Below are 20678 nucleotides of genomic sequence, written 5' to 3'. Positions count from 1 at the left end.
GTCTGTCTGTCTGTCTGTCAAACTCTGGTACAGCACCTGGCCCTCTTCTCTCTAGGGAGGTCTTACTCTTTATTGACACAGAGAAGGACTGGCATTCTCTTCTTCCAGGAAGTTTTCCTGGACTGGAAGGAAAGAGAGTCTGGGAGCTCTTTGCCTCTTTCTGGGGCCTCAGCTACTTCCTATAAGTCTCCAATCCATTATGGATTCCTCTTCTCGATTGGACTGGAATCCCCAAGGAAACATTCATCTCTTCCTCCTCCTCTCTCTTTGAGGCTTCCTTAACAAGGCGGCCACACCCAAGGCTTGGCCCAGGGGAGGCTGGACAATAACTTACTGAGAAAGGTCAGCCTGGTTGCAGGACTATGGATGAGGGGTATGGAGAGAGCTCTTGGGTTGCTCAGGTGTGGGGTGTGACCATAGCAGGGGCAGGCAGGAGCCTGGGGTGAGGAGGAGTGGGGGAGGGGTTTGGGACCCTGTGAGTGGGCAGGGTAAAGTACTTTGGGAGTGGGTAACTGTTTTCAGTTAGGCTTTGGCTCCACTATTGGCTGGCGACATGACCTTGACCAGTTCAGTTCCCCTCATTAAGCCTCATTTATCCACCTGTACTACGAAGAGGTGGAGTAGGACTACAATAACAGTAGCAATATTAATTTATTCATTAATGAGTAAATAAAATCAGTGAAAACCCGGTATGGGGTCTATGTACCATTCTTACCTAATGTTGCTGTCAAGATGGGTACGTGTTCCCATGTACCAGTGAAGAAGCTGAGGTTCAGAGAAGTCAAGGCACTCACCCAAGCTCTCAGAACTAGCCCTGACTCTGCAGGGACTGGAGCACAGGCAGTCTGACTCCAGAGCAGCGTCACTGTTCAGTTGTTGTAAGCCCTCTGTCCCTTTCTAGTCATAGAGATGTTCTCCAGGGGGTCATACTTGAGTTCATCCAGCCAGGCCAAAGCTGGCTGCCCTTCCCAGGCCCAGGCTATCGGGGCAAAGAGTAACCCAACCAGAGTCTGGACTTGCCCCGTAAGTAAGGAAGACTTCCTGGAGGAGGAAGCACAGTCTCAGACAGGGACTCCTGAGGACGTGGAAGAAAGAAGGTAGAGAACTTTCTTATTCTAGATATCTTGGGGAGGGTGGGAAGGAGGGAAATGTGCCCCAGGGAAGACCGGACTCTGAGCTGCGGAAGCCTGGGCGACAGAGGGGGTTGTCGCCTCCGCACCGTCCGCCTAGGGGTCTCAGCCAAAGCTCTGGCTGATGTCTGTCTCTAGGCCTGGTGAACGCGGCGGGCGGGGTCCCGCTCCCCCGCACACCCCCGGCCTAACCCCTCCCCCGGGCGCCCATTGGTCTACACCCGCCCCTAACTCTGCGAAGTGCGCGGCGGAGGCGGTGGTCGGTCCCCTCCCTCCCTCCCCAGGCCTGGCTTCGCGGAGGAGGCGGCGCCTCTCCCGCAAGGCAGAGCCGCCCGAGCCGCGCGCGGTGCGGGGCGGGAGAGGGCAGGCGGGGGGCGCCGCGCTCGGGGGCCCGGGCGGTGACTGACGGCGGCGGCGGCGGTGGTGGCGGCTCCAGGCGAGCGCGGTCCCCGCGTGCGCACACGCACACGCCGCCGCGCAGGGACCGCGGACTCCGGCCGCCCGCGGACACACGGACGCGGAGAGGCGGGCTCGGCGCGCGCTCCTCGGCGCACACGCTCCCCATCCTCTGGCGGCGCGGGGCGCGGACTCTCCGCTGTGCGCCCTCCCCGCGGAGTATGCCCCGGGCCGCCCCGCAGCCCCGCGGCGAGGCCCGGTTGTGAGCAGGTAAGGGCCGCCCAGCCGCCCCTGCACATCCACGCCCCCCCCGCTCCCCCTCCCGATCCAGAACCCTCGTCCCCCGGCCCCCCCCAGGGGACAGCGGACCCCTTCCTCCAGCCCGGTGATCCCCGCGAGCCTCGTCCTTCACCGACGGATAGGGGGCCGGGGCCAGCGCGGGCCAACCTGCGGAAATCGAAATGAAGCCCCCTCCCGCTGCTGCTCCCTTCCTGCGCGACAGTCTGACAACGCTCCCTCCCCCACCCCCCAATATCTGGGCTAGACTTGGGGCAGTCGATCCTTGCAGCCACAAGGGAGCTATCTCTCGCCCCTCCCCATGCCAGAGGGAGGACCAGGGGCAGGAAAGGCATTGCGGCCAGAGGGACTTGTCTCCCTACTCCCAAGGCCGGCGGACGCGCCTACGCGGATCGGGAAGGCAATTCTGAAGGGTCTCTGGGTGCTGCGGTCCTCGCGAGGTCTCAGGGGTGGGCAAGCGATGTGCTGGGTGGGTGGGGGTAGGGGCCAGCCTAGAATGTCTGTCTCTAGTGACACGTTCGGGATTGTTCAAGAGAGCATCCTCTCTTGGTTTCTCGCGGAGCATATGGGATGGGGTCTTGATGCCTGGGCTTAGGTGGTCTCGAAGAAAACGCCTAAGGGGAGCTGTGGGAGAAAAGCTTCGGCCTGCAGGACCAAAGTGGGCCAGTCCGAGACCCCTGCCGGCCGCCTTAAAGGCACAGGCTCCTGCTGCAGCTGCGGGAGGCGGGGGCCACATCCTGGGCCGGTCGTTGGCTGGCGCTTTGAGCAGGTCAGAAGAGGGGGCCAGGGCTCCAGTGGATGGAGCTAGCCGCTCAGGAGGGAGTCGGGGCAGAAGCTGACTGCATTTCACACGTTTCTGGGGAATGGAACCTCACCACTGGAAGGAGTTCAGGTCCCCTTAGAAAGCTGCTGGTGGAGGGGTGGTGGACCCCTGCGACTTCTCCAGACCATTCCCATGCTTTTATTGCAGGCTCCCTGACTTTACCCCTGCCTTACAGTGTCCCATAAAGCAATGCCCTCCACCCTTAAAAAAAGAAAGCGTTTAGCTTTTCTGGTGTACAGTCCTGTGTGTAGGGTGGCTGGAGAATAGGATGGCAATACGCAGGGTCTTTGGGTGGTCACTTGCCTTGGGACAGCAGAGAGAGACAAGCATCAGGTTGGGCTAGAGGCTTTTGAGTGGATGTGAACTAATGAAGGGAGTGGAAAACTATGAGCTTGGGGGGGAGCGTGGGGAGCAGCAGCACCCAGATTTTCTCAGGAGGCCCCAATCTCAGTTTGGTGCTGGCTGCAGGTGGGCTAGGCAGAGCCCACCCCCCCATGCCCCACTGAATCTGGGACTCCTGTTCCCCACTGACCTTGGGGAGGGCAAGCAGAGGGGCCTGTCTGGATACAAACTGCGGTTGGAACAACAGCTCAGAGACAGAACACACTAGGGTGGGCCTGGGGCCAAATCTTCCAGCTAATCCATCAACAGGTGTATGGGGTTACCAGGGATGTGGACCTCGTCCCTTCCTCTGTGGATGATTCACTGGTGGGTCTGTATCTGGGCCAGGCTCCCTCTGGTCTGTTTGGCCCTATGTGCAATGAGGATAGGTGTCGGTGGGGAGCCTCTCAAGGACCCTTCCCTGCATACTGAGGGCTAATCAGGCTCAAGCCTCCATGAAAGTCCCCTTTGGTGTAAAGCTCAGGGTGACAGGGGGTTGATTGGAGAAATACCCCCCCCCCCTTTTTTTCATGTGGTCACCTCTCCCTACCATGCCCCTACATTGGGACACTCTCTCAACTCGTGTTGACAAACCAAACACACAAAATGGGTATTTACAGATTAGTATGTGCAGCTAAGAGGCCAGGGAGAACAAGAGCTCAGGCCACAGAGTGGCTTTCTTCCCGGGGAAGTGGCCTCAGACTGAGTGTCCCAGGCCTCTGGCCTCCCAGGGACGAAGCCTTCACTGACCGAGGGCTGGCGCTGATTCAGTGGAGGACACTTTGTGCTGTCTGCCAGAGGGCAGAACCGAGGAGTGCCAAGCACAGAGCAGGAGCTCCGCTCAGTGCCAGGAAGGCCTCGCCTCCCTGAGAGCCACCCAGCATAGAGCCCACACTGGGAGTGACAGTGGGTTTCCTGTCTCGGGAGGTGGTGAGCAGAGGTCTGATATCCCAAACAGGGCTGCCTGGGGGCTTTCTACACTGCTAGGGCCAAAGGCCCTGGAAACCTTAGCTGCCCCTGAGCAGATGAATCTGAGTCTGGAGACTGAACGTGCTGGGCCTAGTGGTCCAGATGCGTGGCAACGTACAGGTTTGGAAACTCCTCAGCGGCGACATTTGTACTGAGCCCTGGATGCTGTCAGAGGCACATGGTGACAGCCACCCCCACAGTGACACACAAAGAGGGAGTGACACACTGCCGAGAAGGCATGGAGGTTTCCAACGACACCTGCCAGAGAGCTGGGGTGGGGTATGCAACAGCAGAAAGACATAGGGACCTTGGGACACACTGTCTCACCTAGATCTGGGCACACCTGGGGACTCAGACACTTGCCCAAGGGAGATTACGGAAGTCTCCTGTAATGAAAGTCTAGAGGCACATGGACTTTCAAGGAGAAAGTGCGTGTGTGGCATGAGATTCGATGGAGGGCTGACATACTTTCTCCGTAAAGGACTAGGTAGTAAATACTTGGGCTTGGCGGGCCGTTCTGCCTGTGGCAGCTTCTCCGTCCTGCTGTCCTGGTGGGAAAGAACCATAGATGATACAAAAACAAGTGAACACACCTAGTTCTGATAAACTGCTTAGGGACACTGCCGTTTGAATTTCATATAGTTTTTATGTGACATGAAATATGAGTATTTTAATTTTTTTCTGACCATTTAAAAATGTAAAAATGATTCTTAGCTCCTGGCTGGCCAGAAGTAGGTGACAGGCTGGGTCTGACCTGCTCGAAGTGTTTGCCAAACTGTAGGACGGAAGGTTAGAGAAGAAAAGTGGTTTAACAGTTAAAGGGAGGGAGGCCTGGGTCCTGGGAGCCTGAGCTGCCCTAGGGAGCCTTGGATGCTTCCCTGCACTCTGCCTGGAGCTCGGAGTGCCCATCTGTTTAGTGGGTCAGTGCCAGGAGAGGCTCCCTGCCTGGCCTCAGCACCCCACCCAGACAGGCCTTCGCTGTGTCTGTGTGGTAAATCTGCTCTATGGACACCTGGAAAGATAACATTCACGGACATGAAATGACATCATGTCCCTTCAGCTCACCAGATAGGTCCTGTGTCCTCTTTCCCATTCAGCCTCTGTGTCCAGGTTTGTGCCCACCTCCACCAGGAGGGAGATGCAGGGACCCCTGGACATGTCTTGTGTTTCCAGCAAGATTTGAAACTCACAGTGAGCAGAATGGGACCCAAAACGGCCCCAGCAGGAGGGAGGGTCGCCTTATCTGGGGCTGGTGGCTCTCAGACAAGGGCGAGATCAGTGGAGGCAGATGCAGAACAGGGTGGGCTTCCTAGAGATGGTGGTAGGAGGTGGCTTTGACCTTGAGGAATACCTGGATGTTCTCATCCCAGGGCAATGCATTGCCTTCGCTGTCCTCAGCCTCCCCCCATATCTCCTCACCCCCACCCTGCCCTGACAAATGGGCACCGCAGAGGCTTGGCTGAGGAAAAAAAAAAAATACATAGCTGCTTTGTAGGCTTCTCCACATTTCCCAGGTTGTGATTTAAGGCTGTGTGGTGATCCAGGTCTTGCCTTTGTTTTCTTCCTCCCTCTCCTGTTCCCTTTTGACATTTCCTTCCTGCCGTTTTCCCCGAGGTGGGCCAAGGAGAATTTCCTTTCCCATTCTCCCTGTGTTTTTAGATTCTGTTCCCTTATTTCCATTCTAGCTGCCCTTCCCCTGCCCAAGCCACCATCACCTCTACCCTGAATCCAGAAAATGGCCTCTCGTTCTTGAGGGGTGGAGGGGGGCGGGTCTCTCCCTGGCATTGAACTCCCTGCACCCCTTCCAGATCAGCTGAGCTGCCTGGACCAGTCAGCTGGAAGGCCTCTGTTGCATGACCTTGGGAAAGCCTCCTGGTTTCTCAGGACCTCAGACCCTCACAGGGGCGATGGGGTAACGCTGCCAGCATCCACTCTTGAGTTCCAGCCCAGCCCTTCCGTGCCCTGAGCCCCGGTTTCCCACATGTCCCAGTGGAGGTTGTGGGTGGAATCATGAGGGATCCTTCCATGACAAAGCCCAGGTACTGGGCTTTGTCACCCACCCCAGTGGCCAGGCTCTGGAAGGGGAAGGTTTGAACACCCAGAGGCACATCAGTGTTAATGATTAATCTGCTACTGACAGGATGCCCTTTACCTAGGCATTAGGCTCTGTCCTTCATCAGCTCTGACCCTGTTGAGGAGGAAAAAGGTTCTGGAGGTTTCCCTGTTCCTCCCTCCCCCCCCAAAAAAGTGTAGTTCCCTTCCTTTGAGGAGTAAACTTGGCGGGGGTGGGGTGGGTGGGTAACGTTTTATCTTTCGTCTTCTTCCCTGGTTTCCTGCCCTGGGAGGGAGAGGAGGAAGTGGGGGGACCAGCCTGCTTAGGTGCATTAAAAAGGAGTATATGGTGAGCAAGGGAAGCTGCTGATCCATTTCTCATGGGTCATCTGTCTCATGTTAGGCTTGGCACTGCCTAAAGACAGGGAGGGATGCTGGGTAGCCTGAGGAGCTCAGTAGGGGGTAGCCTGGCTGGCCTCAGCCCCATGAGGGCAGAAGAAGCACCTAGAGCTATGTGGCCCAAGGGAAAGGGAAGGTGGAGTGCTACCCTCTCACTGCAGGGGTGTCCAGCAAAAGCTGGCCCGGAAGGACATGGTGGAAAGATATCAGAGCTTTCCCTTGAGGGCCCTCGACCAGCCGCCAGAGGGGGTGACACCCCATCCCAGGGGCGGGACCATCCCTAGCTGGGGTGCAGCAGAAAGTGTCCTGCAGGTGGTGGGGCCTGGGGAGTGGCTGGAGGGTGTCAGAGTCCCTTCCCACTCCATGGGGAACGTTGGGAGCCCAGTGAGTCACCGCTGGCTCCGGTGTGCTGACTGATGATGCTGTCTTCCTGTCTGCTTGGTGCAGTGGCTCACGGGAGGACACGGCTGCTCTTGTCTGTTCCTGCTACCATCAGTCACTGGGCTGGTGGGGCCCAAAGAGGGCCTCCTGAGTGTAAACAGGGGAGCCGACTCCCCTCTAGACCAAGTATCTGTCACACATCCCTTCCTGCTGGCAGAGCTCCAGTCCTCTGGGCTGTGTGACCTTGGGATCTATCTTCCCCTCTCTGGCCTCAGTCTCCCCACAGGCAACTCAGTAGTAATAATGGAAGATGGCCTTGAAAATCTGTCTCTGGTTTGAAATGGTGTGTCTATAATGAACTCTTTCCAAGGAAGATATTTCAGATGTAGAAGTATGGGCAGAGGGTACCAGAAGGTCTGACGAATCCCCAAAGGTGTGAGAAGGATCACTAATAACATACAATGAGTTCTGAGCTGATCTTCCTTTTTTGAGAGACAGAGAATGGCGGGAGTGTAAGGATGGAGTGTATAAGCTTTGGAGCCAGCCTGCTTGGGTTCCCTTCCCAGCTCTACCACATATTTGCTGTGTGACCTTGGAGAAGTTACTTGGGCTCTCTGTGCCTTAGTTACCTTAGCTATAGAATGAGGATAATGCTAGTAACTGCTTCAAGGTTTTGGGCAGGTGAAAGGAGTTAATGCAAATTGGTCGCTTGGAAGAGTGCCTGACACATACTGAGTGTCTAATAAATGTTAGTCCGGAGCAAATAAAGGTGCAGCGGTCCTGCTGCTGCCATTTTGAAAGGGATACAGGGCTATGGGGATGGAGGTGACAGCAAGAGGTACAAAAACCTGAACAGAGTAGTAAGAATCATAACAGTGAATCCCCACACGGCCCTACTGGGAACCAGGCTGTGCTGTGTGCTCTGTAGTTTACTTCCGCGACATAGGCGTTCCTGTTATTTCCATTTTACAGACAGTCAAATTGAGGCACAGGAAAAACTGGCTTGTCTGAAGGGCTAAGGCTTAAAACTCCAGCAGAATGGTCTCCATGCCCATCACCGTAAATGCCGGGGAGTCGAGTTTAATTGTTCTCAGATCAGTTATAAAAGCCAGTTGCCCCAGCAGAGCCTGGACCCAAAACAGTGAGCCTAAGAATAGTGGTGACCAGGTTGTCCTGGGCCAGCTGCGTGGCTGGGCTGAAAGGGCCGGGCAGGCGAGAGCCCAACCACAGGCTGCAGTGGCCATGCCTAGCCTTGTCCTGTGCGAGGGTCATTGGCCGTTTTGGGGGAGTGCTGAGGAGGAAGGCAGCCAGGACAAGGGGGAGGAGGAGCCACTGACTGGGCTGCAGGTGGCAGGCCCAGGGCATGCATTCAGGGCACATGCCTGTAGTTCACAAGGGGAGCAGGTTCGAGGGCAGATGGCCTCCAGCCATAAACTCTGAGTGCTGTCCAATGCTCAGATGGGGCCGGGAGGTGTCAGAGCATGGACAGCAGGGCAGGCAGAAGTGCCAGAAGGGGCTGAGGAGACTATCGTCTTGGAGAAGCTAGAGAAGGTGACCCCCGAGGTCCTCAGCTAGCGTGGGGGTGTGGAAAGATCAAGGCCCCAGAGCTCCCAAGCGCTCTCTTGCGGGTGAGTCCAGTGGGCCGGGGAGTGGTGGGGAGAGCAGACAAGAGGCAAAAGTGGGCTAAGGGACTAGATCTTAAGAGTTCTTATGTTGATAATCACATTACTGTGTGGGGACGATGTTAACTTATTGTGGTGATAATATATACAAATGCCAAATCCTTACATTGTGTGCCTAGAACTAAGATAACGTTATATGTCAATTATATCTTAATTAAAAAAAAAAAGAGGGCAACAGTGGACATGGGGAGCCTGGGTCTAGCTCCAGATGAGACCCTGAGCTGAGCCTACCCCAGCCCCTCCACCCTGCATCACTGGGCTGCTTCCCCTCATGGCCCAGGCAGCCTAGTGACAAAGCAGAGCTGGGGGATGGTCTGGCGGGGGCCTCTGTTTTGGCTTGTTTTTCATCAGAGCAGCGGGCCTGCTGGGAGCAGGCAGGGGCATCCCGCGAGTCTGGCGTCCCCGTGCCAGTGCGTGAGCGTGTGCGTGCTCGCGTGGGTATGTGCGTATGTGTGTGTGTATGCGCCCGGGCCTGAGTCCAGACGTATTTCATTTCCTCTGTGTGTCTGAATGCCTTTGCCGCTTCGGGTGTGTGTTACTACATAGATCGGGGATCAGACGAATGCAGGTGAATCCCGGCACTGCCGTCTAATTGCATCTGTACGTGTCTTTATTCTGTGTTTTGCGTGTGCGTCTGTGCTTCCGCGAAGGGCCGTGTGTGTGTGTGTGTGTGTGTGTGTGTGCGTGGAGTTGTCTGTCGGCCCCTGAAGGGGTCTCTACCTTTGTGTATTCCATGCCTGGCAGGGCACTGATGCCCCCTGGGGATAAATGTCTCTCTTTGACTCTGTGGGGTTGACGTATGTTTGTGCTCTTCTCTGTGGACCTGTTTCTATGTATTTGTGTGTGTGTGTGCGTGTGTGTGTGTGTGTGAGAGAGAGAGGGGTGGGGAGATAATCAGAAATCAGCCAGCTCTCAAACACAGATTCATTCTCTGCCTGCTTGGTGCCCCCACTTGCCCCTAGAGCAACCAGAGGCGTGGAAGCTGCTTGCTCTCCCGGGCCAGCTCTCTGAGTTCTAATAAAGGCCAAAACGGGGATTTTAAAATCCTACTCTCCGTGAGAGTTACCTGAAGAGCCAAAACCAGCATTGATATCCGGGCCCCCGCCCCAGAGGCAGTGGTTCAGTTGGGCGTGGGTATCTTTAAACGCTTCTCAGTGGTTCTGATGGGTGGTCCGGGCTGAGTGTGGGCTAAGAGGGGCCAGAGAGGGGGCGGCAAGTCTCCATTTGCGGGGTCCCCGTCGTGAAGGAGGCAGGTAGTGCCATTGCCATCTCAGGGTGTTGCTGAGAGCAGGGAGCCCCAATTTCATGGCTGAGTGCTCTTGCCACATGTCCTCTCCAGGAACCTTGCTCTGTGCCCCAGGGCAGAGGTCTCCCCCAAGGGACAGAGACAGCCACTGGCCCTATTTTTGGTGGCATCTTACTGGGAGCACAAGAGAGGTGGCCCCTGAGGAAGGAGCATTGTGTCCACTTGGTGACACAGGCTATGTACCCGTTTTCCTTCTCTGGCTCTTGTTTGGGCCCTGCTGGCCAGGAGGAAGCTGAGAGGAGGAGTCACCTTCCTCCTGGCTAAGACAGCTGAGACCCACACAAGTCGAGGGTCTAGACTGTGGCTGGGTGCGGGTACCGGAGCCCAGGCGTTGCCTGCAGGCTCTGAGGCTGCTGGTGGCCCTGCCATATGGGCTGACGGAGGTTCCAGAGCCACCCAGCATGGTCGTAGATGGGGGCGCACCTGACCTCACATCTCACCGCCTTTGACCTGATATTGTCCTGGTGGGGAGGAGTCAGCTGCGGATCTCAGGCTTTCGATGCCTTGCAGTGGCTTCTCTAAGCCCTCCGTTGGCCTAGAGAGACAGCCTGCAGGTTCTGCTGTGGGCAGGGGACCGGGCATTCCTCTGCCCCAGCCAGGTGGGTCAGAGGGTCAGCTCCGGAATCAGCACACAGGGCTTTAGGCTCCTCAGGGAGAGTGGGGTTGACCAAGCCCCTGGGGACCAGCAGTGCCTGGTCATGCCAGAAGTAGCCCATGACCAGTAGAGTTGTGGAGGGTCCTGTATAGAAACCCAGGCCTGAGAGTCTGGCACAGCTGGTGCCTTGGGGTGCCGGGATGCTGGGGCCAGAGCTCCCCCAGCCTGCCCATCCTTCCTGACCCGCAGGGGAAAGCCTGCATCAGCATCCTCAGGGACCCCTGGGCTTCTCCGAGCATTTCTTGGGGACACCCAAGGTCTTCCTCAGCAACTCTGGGTGGGCCCTGAGGAGTAGAGCAACAGGTGGGTAAGACAGGGTCCCCCTTTGGTGGAGCTATCCTGCAGCTTGTTTGCTTTCTCCTTTTTGGATACTTGCTGGTCACCAAAGTGAGGTTAGAGAAGCTAGGGGAGAGGGAGGGAGGACACACGGGTGGCAAAAAGCCAAGGGCACAAAAGGAATGAGGATCACGGCAGCTCTGCCCAGGGAGGGGGGAGTGGTGTATATGGAGACTAATAGCTGGGGTGCACCCCCTGCTGGGTTTCTGAGCCCAGGCACCTGTGGTGGGGGCTCTGACCCCTGCCAACTGAATCCTTTTAATAATGGTTTAATAGGAATGTGAATAATAATTTTTAAATGACTGTGTGGTATTCCCTTGCATGGCTGCTGGGGCCTGTTAACAGGGTCTGCTTGATGGATGCTGGGTTGCTTCCTTTTCTGCTGTGGATGCTATTTTAAGTGATGCTGCAGTGACTGCCGTTGCACGTGCTTTTTTTTGGACAAGTACAAGTATTTCTCGGTAAATACTCAGATGCGGAATTGCTGGGGTAAAGGGAATGTGTGCTAACCATCGATTTTAGAAGCAGACCAGACTCTCCCCCTCGGGAATGTGCCAGGGCCCCCACACCCTCCCCGCTGGACTCCGGTCCCCTGTCCGGTCCCCGCTGGCAACCCTCATCCTCAGGGACCTGCCCTCCTTGGAGCATGCTCTTCAGCAACCACTGCTTTCTCCTGGAGGCCCAGTGGGCCGAGGCGGGGTGAAAGCAGGTTACGACTAAACAGCCCTGGCCCGGCAGCTGGAATGAAGCGATGCTCTGTGGTGGGCACGGGAGTCAAGGAGCAGTTCATTCTCACGTAGCAGTCGGGAGCTAGGGAGGTCTCCCAGGCTGGTGGGGCGTTCACGGTGATCCCATTCCTCTCATTGTGGGGCTTCCCACGGCCCGGGGGTTGGCTCTGGCATTCAGGCAGGGCGAAAGAGCAGAAGTGGAGAACGGGTGCTGCCTCGTGGGCAGGGGGTCTGCAGGTGGCACCTGTCCCTCCCCCCCGCCCCCCGTATTCCGTAGGTGGGGCCTGGGTCAAACGCCCGCACCTGCGAGCGGAAAGGAGCGAGTAATGTCCTCTCTAGGTGGGCATGCTGGTGAAAACTCTGTCACAGTGGAGGGAGCTGGGGGAGACAGTTGTCTGCTACAGAGAAGAAAGCCATGCAGACCCTTCTGGTGGCCTGATGGGGGCCTGAGCCCCTGTGCCCTGCATTGTATCCCCAGTGCCGAGCGCTGTGTAGGTGTTCAGTGGATATTTGTTTGCTAGAGGAGTAAGGAATGCATAGACGAAGGCAGGGAGGGGGCTTACTCTGATAGGCTGAGAACCTTGCTGTAGATAAGCGGGGGTGTCAGGAGGAAGACCTGTCCCTGCCCGGGGACCCGCAGGACTCATGCCTTCCTTTCTCTCCAGCCCATAGACACCGTGGGGCTGGCGAGCGGCTGCTCTGAGCGGGAGGCAAGCATAGCTGGCCTGAGTCTCCGTCCGGACTGAGAAGCATCATGGCCAGTATCTTGCAGGCCTCCCTGGCTGCTTTCCTCCTGCTGCCTATGGTAAGGGCCCAGGACTCTCCCCTCCAGGCATGCTTACAGACGTCCCCTCGAGGAACCGTCCGTGCCCCAGCATGAGAACACAGCTCTCGTGGACTTTGAAGTTACTTGGTCCTACGCTTAAATCCACCACTAACCAGCTGTGTGACCTTGGACAGGAACATGTGATTTTTCTGAGTCTTGGTTTCCACTTTTGTAAAATGGGGGCAGGAGGGAATGAGAGCAGCTCGTAGGTCCCGCTAAATGCAACCAGTGCTTCTCTGCCCACAGCCCCTGGGGGTGCATGCCTCCTGAGCAACCCCCTGGGGGTGCATGCCTCCTGAGCCCCTTCTCTCACCCACCCCTGCTTGCTCCCCTGAAGTACAGTGCTAGTCCCCTGGTCTCTAGAGCCAGACTGCCTAGGTTCTGGTCCTCACTGCACAGTCTGCTAAGCTAAGTGATTTTGAGAGTTACCTAACATCTCCATCTCTGTGCTTAGGGTTCACATCTGTTGAATGGAGAATGATGAGAAGCACCTACTTTGTAGAGCTCCTGAGTTGTTATATATATATATATGTGTGTGTGTGTGTGTGTGTGTGTATGTATAAGACAGAATAATGCACACGCACAGGACAGTGCTGCATGTATGTTTGCTAATATTATTATAACACATGGAAACTGAGACCCAAGGAAGGCTGGAAGCCACCGATGGCCACACATTGAATTGGTGAAGGAGAGGAACCCTCATGATATTTGGGGCCTCTGCTGGCCCCAAAATCTCTCTGGCACTATCCTCTTCCTGCTTCTGCCCCACCCCCACACCCCACATCGCTCCGGGGCTGAGGTAGCAGGGTTTGTCTGTGAACCTCCTGCCTGCTCCTCCCATCCATCCCATGTGTCCCGCGTGTCCCTCACAGGCCACCGCCATGCACTCTGACTGCATCTTCAAGAAGGAGCAAGCCATGTGCCTGGAGAAGATCCAGAGGGCGAACGACCTGATGGGCTTGAATGACTCCTCCCCAGGTGAGTGGGGTGCTGAGGAGGTCAGCGAGTTCCCAGCACAGCCTGGTCAGGCTTTCGAAACTGGCATCTGGGCCTCTGGCCGTTTTGTAGAGAGTGGTGGAGGGTACCGGTACCTGGGTCCTTCTGGAAACCCTGCAGGGTGATGGAGTCCTGGATCTGCAGTGACCTTGGGGTTGCCCTCCTTGGGACATCCTACCCCGGATTCCTCATTCTGGAGGAGGCTGTTCTGGGCAGCTGGACATGGCTGCCTCTGATCCCCTGGGGTCTGGGAGCGGGGTGGTGTCTGGGCTGGGGAGTGGCTATTAGAGAGCTTGTTAGCAAGCAGCCTGGGCCTGGTGGCAACAGGGACACAGCTGTCGCCAGTGGCCAAGTTGGAGAGCACCTGGTTAACCCAGGGCGGGCACTGAGGGGTCATTTCCCTCTTCTTGTGCTCACTCCACCAGAAGCCAGAGAACAAGGCTGCAGCAGGGACCCCATTCCTAAGCCTGCTGGGTGAAATGTTCTCCTGGGGCTGCTGTTAGCACTCGGAGAGGGGAGGATACTGCTTCCTGGAGCTGGATGGGGCCATGCACGGCAGCACACTTAGCAATCGTAGCTCTCCCCATTAGATGCCCAGAACATCCCCAATACCATTGATGACCTCAAATCCTCCACACCTTTTCCAAGTGTCCCAAGGACATGGCAGGGACCCTGGCTGAGAACCAGAGGTCTGTGTAAGGCCTCTCCTGCAGACTCCCCACTGGGCAGATGGTCTGCTCAGGCCCACAGAGTGGGGTGTGTGGGAGCTTGCAGAGTTGGGGCCGGAGTTGGGGCCGGGGCCTCGCTCGTGGCCTTGCCAACCTCACCTGTGCCTGAGTTGCTGGAGGGTGGGGCTCCCTTCCCTGACTGGAGGGCTTGACTTTTCCCTCTGGATCCTCCCCATTTCTGAGGAGCTCTTCTGAGCACCATCTGTTTAAATACTTGATTAATCGGCAGCCCAGTTAAATGTAATGGTCCCTGCGGGCTGAGCTCCCCGTACAGTCAGTGAGCATTAACCGGTAATGAAGCTCCCGGTCATGCTGGCCTCTCCCTCTGGGCTGAGCTCTGGTTCAGTCTTAACCGAGGCCGAAAGTAGATTCTAGGTCCCACCACCCAGGGAAGCTGAAGCAGGGGGCCCAGAAGGGCACACAGTGGCAAGAGACCAAAAGGGTACCTGGTCCAAACCTCTAGTCGAGGGGATGGGAAGAGGGGAGCCTGGGTAGCAGTGACTCGTTAGGCCACACAGGGGTTGGAGTGAGTGGCAGGTTGAGGTGTCCTGCCTCCCAGCCCAGGGCCGTGGCGCCTTCATCACGGGTCTCAGATACACTTGGGGTGGTGTAGTGAGAAGCATCCAGAAAGGAAGGGTAGAGGTGGGGTGGGGACCAGACTTGGGGAGCCGCGTGTGGGTTAATTGCACAGCAGTTTGGGGAGCCCTGGGGTGGGAGAGGACACAAGGTCCTGGCCACAGGGGTGTCCTCTCAGAGGCATGAGCAAGATGGATGTAAGGTTGGACACCCTCCCAGGAGGGGGCAGGACAGTGCGAGGTGGGAGGGGGTCCTCACCACCAGGTAATGCTCAGAAGAGGAAGAAAGGAGTTCTCTTTGGGGAAGGTGGGCAAGGATTCACGGAAAAGGTGGTATTTAAACCACATCCTTGGTTCTCAAACCTGGCTGCGCATTAGAATCACCAGGAGCTTTTAGAAAAATGTGCTGAAGCCACAATCCAAACCCATTAAATCAGCACCGTGGTCCGTTGTAGTCAGGATCTTTTAAGTCTCCCCAGGCCATTCCAATGAGAAGCTAGGCTGAAACTCCTGAGCAAAGCTTAGGGATAAGCAGGCACTTGCTGGCAGATGAGAGCGGAAGGATGGACGAGCAGGGAGAACATTCTAGGCTGAGGGAACCCCAGCAGTAAGAGGTGGGGAGGGGAAAGAGTACCTCCCTATGTGTGGAACCCTGAATTAGGGTGGGTTGGGGTGGCCTATCAAGAGGGTCTGACTGAGGGTCCCAGGGGCCCTGTGAGTCAAGACTGACCACAAGTCCCCCTCAGACCTGGATTTGGGTGAGGGACCCCAGGCCTATGGAACAAATCCACTCATCTACTGACATACTCATTCATTCACCCATTCCTTCATTCACTCACTCACCCCCTCATTCATTCATTCACCCATTTATTCATTCATTCACTCACGCATTCATTCATTCACTCACCCATTCACTCATTTACTTATTCACTCACTCAGTCACTCATCCACTTACCCACTCATTCACTCAGTCACTTACCCATTCATGCACTCTCAGTCACTCTCATTCATTCACTCATCCACTCATTTGCTCACTCACTCATATGACAAGTTGGAATCTTAGTGTCTGGCCTGGGTAGAATAGGGCAAGGCCACGGGCAGGGGACTGTAGAGACAGAGGTTTGCACCCTGCTTGCCCTGGCTACTTCAGAGAGGTCATGCCAGTGGCAGAGGTGGAGCTGATGCTGTGGGAATTCAGTGGAAGGAGAAAGTGCTTTGTGCTGGGTAGGGTGAGTGGACGTGGTGGAATCAGGGAGGGCTTCAAGGAGGAAGGGGCATTCAGGCCGGGCATGCAAGAGGCAGGGTATAGAGGGGTCTCCTGGAAGCAAGCTTTCCTCTAACTCTGAGTGCCCAGAGGAGAGAGGAGTCTACACCCTCCCATGGTCTGCCTAAAGAGAGATTGTCCTACCTCTTCCTATCTTCCTACTCTGAGTCATAGGGTGGGGCTCTATAGGACAAAGCTGAGATGTTACCTCTGTAGGACAAAGCACAGCCAAAAGGCAACCAGCAGGTGGAAAAGAAGAGGAGACTGAGGGCTTAGCTGGATTGCTACCTCCATGGCCCTTTCTTTCTCTGTGCCTCAGAACCTTCTCTATTAATTAAGCGGGTGAGATGGATCATATTAATAGTCAATATTTATATAGACTTACCATGTGCCAGGCACTGTGCTAGTGCTTTTTTCTCCCACTGCAGCTCCTTAGGTGTGGGGTCTATTATCACCCCTATTTTGTAGATGAGGAAACTGCTGCCCACAGAGGTTATGCCCCTTGCTTAGAGACAGTTAAATAATAGGCAGAGGTGAAACTTGTATTCGGGTACTCTGTACCCTCAACTCCTGGGATCCACTGCCTTGGAAGAAGGATATGAGACACTGAGCCCCTAGCCCCCCTCACCTGCTATATGACCTTGCAAAGGGCACTTAACCCCTTCATTTATTCTGTCTGCAAAATGGAGGATTAAAAAATAATATCTACCGCGTAGGATTATTGCATTAAATTCCAATCGTGGGAAAGGCTAAGGGTGTTATGTGGCATTTGCTAAGTATTCAACAAAGATGTTAGAGTAACAGAGTCGTCGTGTTAGGGCGTGGAGTGCCTCTAGGGTCTCCGTCTTCCATTAGATCAGAGCTCTGGGGAACTGTGGAGTTCTCTGCAGGAAACTGCAGTTTGGGACAATCTGGAAGGGCTTTCTGGAAGACTCGAGGAGGGGCTGGGAACCAGATCCAGGCTGCAGAGGGCAGATGGAGAAGCATGGGAAGGGGAGCAAGAGCTCCAGGTGGGAGACGACCTGATAGAGGGAGGAAGGGAGCCGTGAGTATGGGAGACGGGGATTGTAGCAGCTCGCTACGGACAGTTTCTGAATCTCCCCCTCCACGGAGCTGCCCAGGGTGGCTCATGAAACCTCACCCACCTATGGGCTGGGCAGAGTTTTCCCTTCCGTTTTACGGCTGCTGCTTCTCAGACTCATAGAAATCGGGTTGCGAGCCCGTTACCTGGTAAGTCACACAGCCAGGGAGGGAGGAGCTGGGACATGTGGTTGGAGGTTCCGAAGCCCTTGCTGCTGACCACTGCACTGTGGCTCAGAGGAGGAGCAGAGCGAGACCATCCACTGCACCCTTCCCCCTTGTGCAGTGAAATATCACTTGGCAGAGGAAGTTGCAATGAGGCTGGAGAGATAACTAGGAGCGGGGGGGTGGTTTCTTCAGTGCACCCCCTAGAAGCCTGCACTTCACTTGGCTACGGAAAGGCTAAAGGGCATCTGTGTTTCTAAGGGTGTGAGGCCCCAGCTCCAGTCCTGTGGGAAGGAGGCAGGGCTGGGCAGGCGGGAGTCCTGGGAGGGTCCAGTGGTCACCAGGGGCTTTTCTGTACAAGCTGAGGTTAGAAGAACCCCTTGTGGGTCTCAGAGGAGGCGGCCTCTGGGCACCTTTCCAGTGCCAAGTTCTGGGGGAGCACTGATCTTGCTGTCAGCAGACAGGGGAGAGTTTGCTAGGGGCCTTTGTTTTCCCCACATGCTCCATACGAGCCTCAGGTCCTTGGGGGCGTCCTTGTCATTGCCGTCGAGCCAGGCTTCTTGGCTTCGTATTAAACCTGCTTGTGAAATCCAGGCAACAGTTGATCTCCTTGCTCTGCGAAGTGTCTTTGAACCCCCAGGAGCACTTAAAGATGCTGATAGCCAGGCCCTTCCCAGACGAATGCAATCAGCATTTGGTGGGGAGGTCTGTGGTAAAAGCCTTCAGATGATTCTAAAGTATATCCAAGTTAGAGAGCCACTATTGTGGCCAGAGGACAGCAGCCACTGATGCTCGTGCCGTCTTGGGCAAGAGAGCAGCCCTCCGCGTTCAGGTAAGCCAGGCTGGGGGCTCGTTCCTAGCCAAGAGTCAAACACGAATGTCACGGAGAATTGGTGATTGGCATGGTGTTGCCGGTCTGCGCTGGGGTGACCTGGGAGGCCAGCCCTCCCCCTGCACCCCTTTTTTCTCCTCTCCTGCCCCTTCTGCCCCTAAGCACATGCACCACGCATGGAACTCTGGCCAGAGGTCAAATGATGCCTCTGAAGTGCACTTGAAAGAGAAAAAAGGAAAACTCTCTTCTTGCTCTAGTAACCATGAGTTATGAACTCACAGTCATGCTTTGCTGTATTTGAAAAATGTATTTCTATGTATTTCGTATATTTCCTATAATCTTTTAAATCCAGTGAAGCAAGTGCATTGGAATGGGGCCACCGATCTGCCAGGTTGAGGTGTGTCCACGCTACAGTGTCTGTGGCGAGGGCAGGCTGCGGGGGGAGGGCTCCCAGGAAGGTTAACTGTTTCCTCCCCAACTCTTGTCTGTCACTGGAACACCTCAGAGAACATGGGATGGTAGTGGCCAGAGTGGCCTTCGGGGTGGAAGCCAAGGGGAAGGGAGATGCCGGCTGAAGAGGGTACAAAAACCAGGTGAGGCCGGCAGAGTGAAAACAGGCTTGCTGACTGCGAGGTTTGTTCACAACATCCTGGGTGTGTTTTAAAGATGTTTCTCGGGACCGTTACTGAGGCGACCTGATTGGTGGTTTTGAACCTCATCCCAAAGCCCCTGAATGCTAAATGGGACTTGAGACAACACCGAGTCCAGCTCTGTCATGTGACCCAGAGAGAGGTTGAGGCTGGAGGTGGCTGTCACTGGCTCAGTCACACGGAGTGCCAGAGCCAGCTCTGGGACAGGACCCAGGTCTGCCATCCCAGCCAGGGGGGTGCTTTTGTGTGGCAGTGCTCTTGTGCCCAGAGAGGAGAAAGGAGTCCTGTGCGTGGGAACGGGATCTCCACTCTGAAGAGGTGCCGGGCCCACAAGTCACAGGCACGGCCCTCTTTGTTCCCTGTGCTCAACCCGAGGGGCCTGCCTGTGCGAGGTGGGTCCGGTCAGCACCTCCGCTTTGCGGGGCTGCGGGCTTCCGTCAGCCTGGAGGTCTTCCCCGCGTTTCAGTGGGGTCTCCTTGGGGGTCCCCCTATTCTGGAGAAGATGAAAGAGGCCTGCGGTGGCTTTGGCTGGGGCAGGAGGGAGATTTGGCAGGAAGATGAGGAAGCCTGCTCATTGCTATTCTGCCCGGAGGCCTGTCCGGTGGTGCTGAGTGCTTCGCCCCAGCTCCCACCTCCACTCTCACCACACAGGAGAGGCCTGGAGGAGGGCCGGGCCCAGGCTCCCCAGCCCTCCTTGACCGCCTCTCCCAGCTGCTCTGAGACGGAACAGGCATTCAACATGGGATGGGGAGAGGGTCCACGGGGACCCTCGCTTCCGACAAAAGGTTCCATTTCTGTCCGAACTGGTTTTCCTTTAGCTCCGTAGTTCTCAGACCCCAGCCTGCCTCAGAACCTCCTGGCAGGCTGTTAAAATGCAGAATTCCTGGACCCAGCCCCAGAGTTTCTGACTCAGTGGGTCTGGTGGGGCCTGAACAGCTGCACCTCTGGCAAGTTCCCTGTGGTGTTCCTGGTTCCGGGGTCCCCGCTCTGAGGGCGGCTGACTTCCAGAGGGGAGGACTGCATCTTCTTCCTTCCCCAACAACCTCCCCACCACCCAGCACCGAGCCCACAGCTGGTTCCCATTTTATGGATCAGAAATATTGGCTGGAAAGTCAATTACAGTAAATGGAATCTTTTTTTTTTTTTTTTTTTTACCCTTGAATTGTGCTAAAATGAGGGGCTTGTTCTAACACTACCTGAGCATCCTCAAAGGGAGGACTGCATCTTTGTCTGAGTCCCTTTGGTGCCCCTGGTCTCATGGGTTTTGAACACTGTGTGGAACTGGACAAAATCATCACCATGACAACCTGCGATTAGCTCCTTATTTTGTTCCAGTCGAGGCTAATGGTCTTTGTATTCTCTCGCTGTTCAGTGTGCCCAAATGGTCTTTCCCCCTCCTGCTGTCGCAAGGCACTGCGTCTCCTTGGCTGCTTTGTGTCTTAGTGTCTTGGTATGAGCAGCAGCCACACCCACCCCCCAGTGCTGAGTGTGCACGGCGCTCTGCCCCAAGTAGGATCCCTGAAGCACCTGGATTCCTTGGACCAGGTTCCACAGAGCCTTTCAGGTTTTCGGGGGGGTGGGGTGGGGCTGGGGAACAGACTGAGCCAGGGGGGCAGAGACGGGCCTCATGTAGAACTGGGGAACTAGAGGAGAGGTGCTTGGGGATGTCCAAGCAGAGAGTTCTCCCAGGGGAGAGAGAGGCCATTCTGATTTTTGACTCGCAGAGAGGAGGGGAACAGCGACTGATGTATTTGACCATGTCTTCCTTGAAGCATGCTTTCCTGTCTGCTATGTTGCTAACCTGGCCTGGGAGTCCTCGGTTTCTGGCCACCCCTCCTCAGCCTTCTTTGCCAGCCCCTCTTCTGATGCTGCATTCCTTCTTCTGTCAGAAACAAGCCATATCCTCTTCTCTTCTCTTTGCCACACACCCTCTCACTAGACCCATTGTCCAGGTCCGTGGCCCTACCTAGCATCCCTCCCTGTGCTGGGCACTCCTTGTTCCCTGTGCTGACCACTCCTGTTCTCCT

General features: G+C 56.0%; 1 protein-coding gene across 4 annotated transcripts in view; it reads left to right on the top strand.

Annotated features, from left to right (window-relative positions):
- Positions 1–1500: 1500 nt before the first annotated feature.
- Positions 1501–20678, top strand: part of ADCYAP1R1 (ADCYAP receptor type I) — a 58428-nt gene continuing 39250 nt past the window's right edge. For 2 of the 4 annotated variants that reach the window (XM_059396623.1, XM_059396621.1), the window contains exons 1-3: positions 1501–1796; positions 12201–12340; positions 13234–13339. In XM_059396623.1, the coding sequence (XP_059252606.1) occupies positions 12290–12340; positions 13234–13339 (157 nt within the window). In that variant the 5' untranslated portion in view covers positions 1501–1796; positions 12201–12289. Of the gene's footprint in view, positions 1797–11152; positions 11269–12200; positions 12341–13233; positions 13340–20678 lie in introns of all 4 variants that reach the window. The other 2 variants (XM_059396622.1, XM_059396624.1) reach the window with 2 other exon arrangements.

This window comes from Mustela nigripes, chromosome 4 (genome assembly GCF_022355385.1).
Source record: "Mustela nigripes isolate SB6536 chromosome 4, MUSNIG.SB6536, whole genome shotgun sequence".
NCBI lineage: Eukaryota > Metazoa > Chordata > Mammalia > Carnivora > Mustelidae > Mustela > Mustela nigripes.
This window is presented reverse-complemented; position numbering and strand designations above follow the sequence as displayed.